At 35.9% G+C, this 2,316-nt stretch overlaps 1 protein-coding gene across 1 annotated transcript in view; it reads left to right on the top strand.

Moving 5' to 3' along the window:
- LOC107104938 (adhesion G protein-coupled receptor G3-like) overlaps positions 1 to 2,316 on the top strand; it is a gene marked incomplete at its 5' end in the record, with an annotated part of 16,938 nt that overhangs the window by 3,894 nt on the left and 10,728 nt on the right. Inside the window, one exon of the mRNA XM_015405055.1 lies at positions 1,851 to 1,969. Coding sequence (XP_015260541.1) covers positions 1,851 to 1,969 — 119 coding nt within the window. The remainder of the gene's footprint in view (positions 1 to 1,850; positions 1,970 to 2,316) is intronic.

The following is a 2,316-nucleotide window of genomic DNA, read 5'->3' as shown; positions in this document are numbered from 1 at the left end:
CACTTAAAATAAGAAAACTCAATTGCATTGTCTTATTTCAAGTGCATTTTATCTAATTATCTTATTTTAAGAGTACAAATACTCACTCCATTGGCAAACTCATCTCATTTATCTGCTCAAATTAAGGGTAAATACACTTAATTTAAGAAATTTTGACTCATTTGTAGATCGTTTTTCCACTGAGTCTCTTTTTTACACTGCAAAAACGATCTAAAAATGAGTAAAAATGTCTTAAATTAAGTGTATTTACCCTAATTTGAGCAGGTAAATGAGATAGTTTGCCAACTGAATGAGCATTTTTACTCTTAAAATAAGATATTTAGATAATATTCACTTGAAATAAGACAATGCAATTGTGTTTTCTAGTTTTAAGTGTAAATTGTCTTGTTCCGTTGACAAAATGTCTGCTTTACCTCCTCCATCCAAGAACAAATTTTCCAGTGTATATATTTTTAGGTCGCCTTCTTCAGCCTTCTCAACATCATATCATGCACAAGCTCCCCGCCTGCTGTTTTAACATGTTTTTGAACGTTAATGTCTTATAAAGGTTTATTTTCTATTTTTAATTACTGCTCGTTATGCAGGCAAAGGGGGAAAAAAGTTGAATATGACCGCTCTGGGCTTCCGTATTCTCCCCTTTATTGCATATTCTAAGAACCTTCCCTTCCACAGTAAAGAACTGGGTTCAGAACAATGTCTCTAGGAATAGGATGTCCTTCTTCTGGGGCTTCATATTATTGAACATAACCTTTTTATAGACAGTAATCCAGTCTACGGTGGTGGAGATATAAATCAAGAACAGAGATAGAATAACACTGGCTGCCTGTGGGGAATTGCTGGTTTGTCAGAATAACAAACATAATTCTGTTTCTGGTTCTGTAACTTTAAGTCACAGTTATATATATTCTCATTGCAGGTGTCATGGAGTAGGAGTGCTTTTAAGCTCCATCTCTGTTGAAATAATCATCATCCAGCGTTTTGCTCCCTCTAATGATGCAAAAAAACATATTTAAAAATCTGGGACGTTCTCTACCTTTGAACTGGACTGTTTCTGCTAAAGCAGCCTGTTAGTTAAGAGCTGCAAAAACTTATTTCATTGCAAGCTTTGCATAAATTCAGCTAGTTACGACTCCATTGACACCTTTGGGAAGATAAAATCAAGTCAAGTCAAGTCAGCTTTTATTGTCGCTTTCTTCATATGTGCAAGACATACAAGGGAAATGAAATTACGTTTTCTCTCTAGAAATATACAAATATACAAGAAATATACAAGACTGACATTTAGAAACTGACATAAAGTGCGGTACATGACAGGTAACAGTGATAAGATAAATAGAAAGTATAGACATTACAATAAAAGCAATAAAACAGCAGCAATAGCATGCATCCAATCAAGAGAAAATCCATATTAGTTTCACAGTTGAACTGGGAAGTAATGCTCCACGCATTTTTTTAAAACAAACATTTTAAAAGTCACAAAAGCTCCTCATCTTGACATCCCATCTGTCCTCCTTTCATAATCTTAGACACAACAGATTAAGGACACAGTTCTTCGATCTATCACGTACGACTGCTACTTCTGCTGCTGTCAGGCCTTTTACCAAAGGCTGAAAATGACACGCACTAATGGAAAAGATGATAATGCATCAAAACTAAATGGATCATCTTATCTTCACTTCCATGAAACAACATTTACTGAGTCAATCTTCCACCGGTTACACACTGATGACATTTAGCTTAGCTTCTACCAGATAAAAGGCAGTAGAAAGCTTTGCCATAGAACCATCTTCTCAGGATTTCCACGAAACGCATTTCTGATCTTTTTGATTGTTTGTTTTCCTTCTGTCCAGAATCCAATCTTGAAGGTGGATGCAAGCAGCGCTGAGACCCTCGGTTACATCAGCTACGTCGGCTCAGCGCTCTCTGCCTTCTTTGCATTCTGCAGCCTGTTCATCTATGTTCATTTTCAGTAAGTTGCTCTTTGACTTAAACCTCTAGATATAGTGGGAATGACATGTTATTTCTCTCGTTGCTCAACGTAAGTGTTCCTTTTTTGCACAATTATACGGTGGCCCTGAGGTGCAAAACAGAACACAAAAAGAGAAAACACAACGGCAAATCAGAAAACACAGCACAAAAAGAGAAAACACAACACAAAAAGAGAAAACACAAAAAGAGAAAACACAACACAAAAAGAGAAAACACAACGGCAAATCAGAAAACACAACACAAAAAGAGAAAACACAACACAAAAAGAGAAAACACAACGGCAAATCAGAAAACACAACACAAAAAGAGAAAACACAACACAAAAAG

The sequence above is a fragment of the Cyprinodon variegatus genome, unplaced genomic scaffold, assembly GCF_000732505.1.
Source record: "Cyprinodon variegatus isolate N-32 unplaced genomic scaffold, C_variegatus-1.0 Scaffold1965, whole genome shotgun sequence".
Lineage (NCBI taxonomy): Eukaryota > Metazoa > Chordata > Actinopteri > Cyprinodontiformes > Cyprinodontidae > Cyprinodon > Cyprinodon variegatus.
The sequence above is the reverse complement of the archived record's forward strand: the minus strand, read 5'-3'. Positions and strand labels throughout refer to the sequence as shown.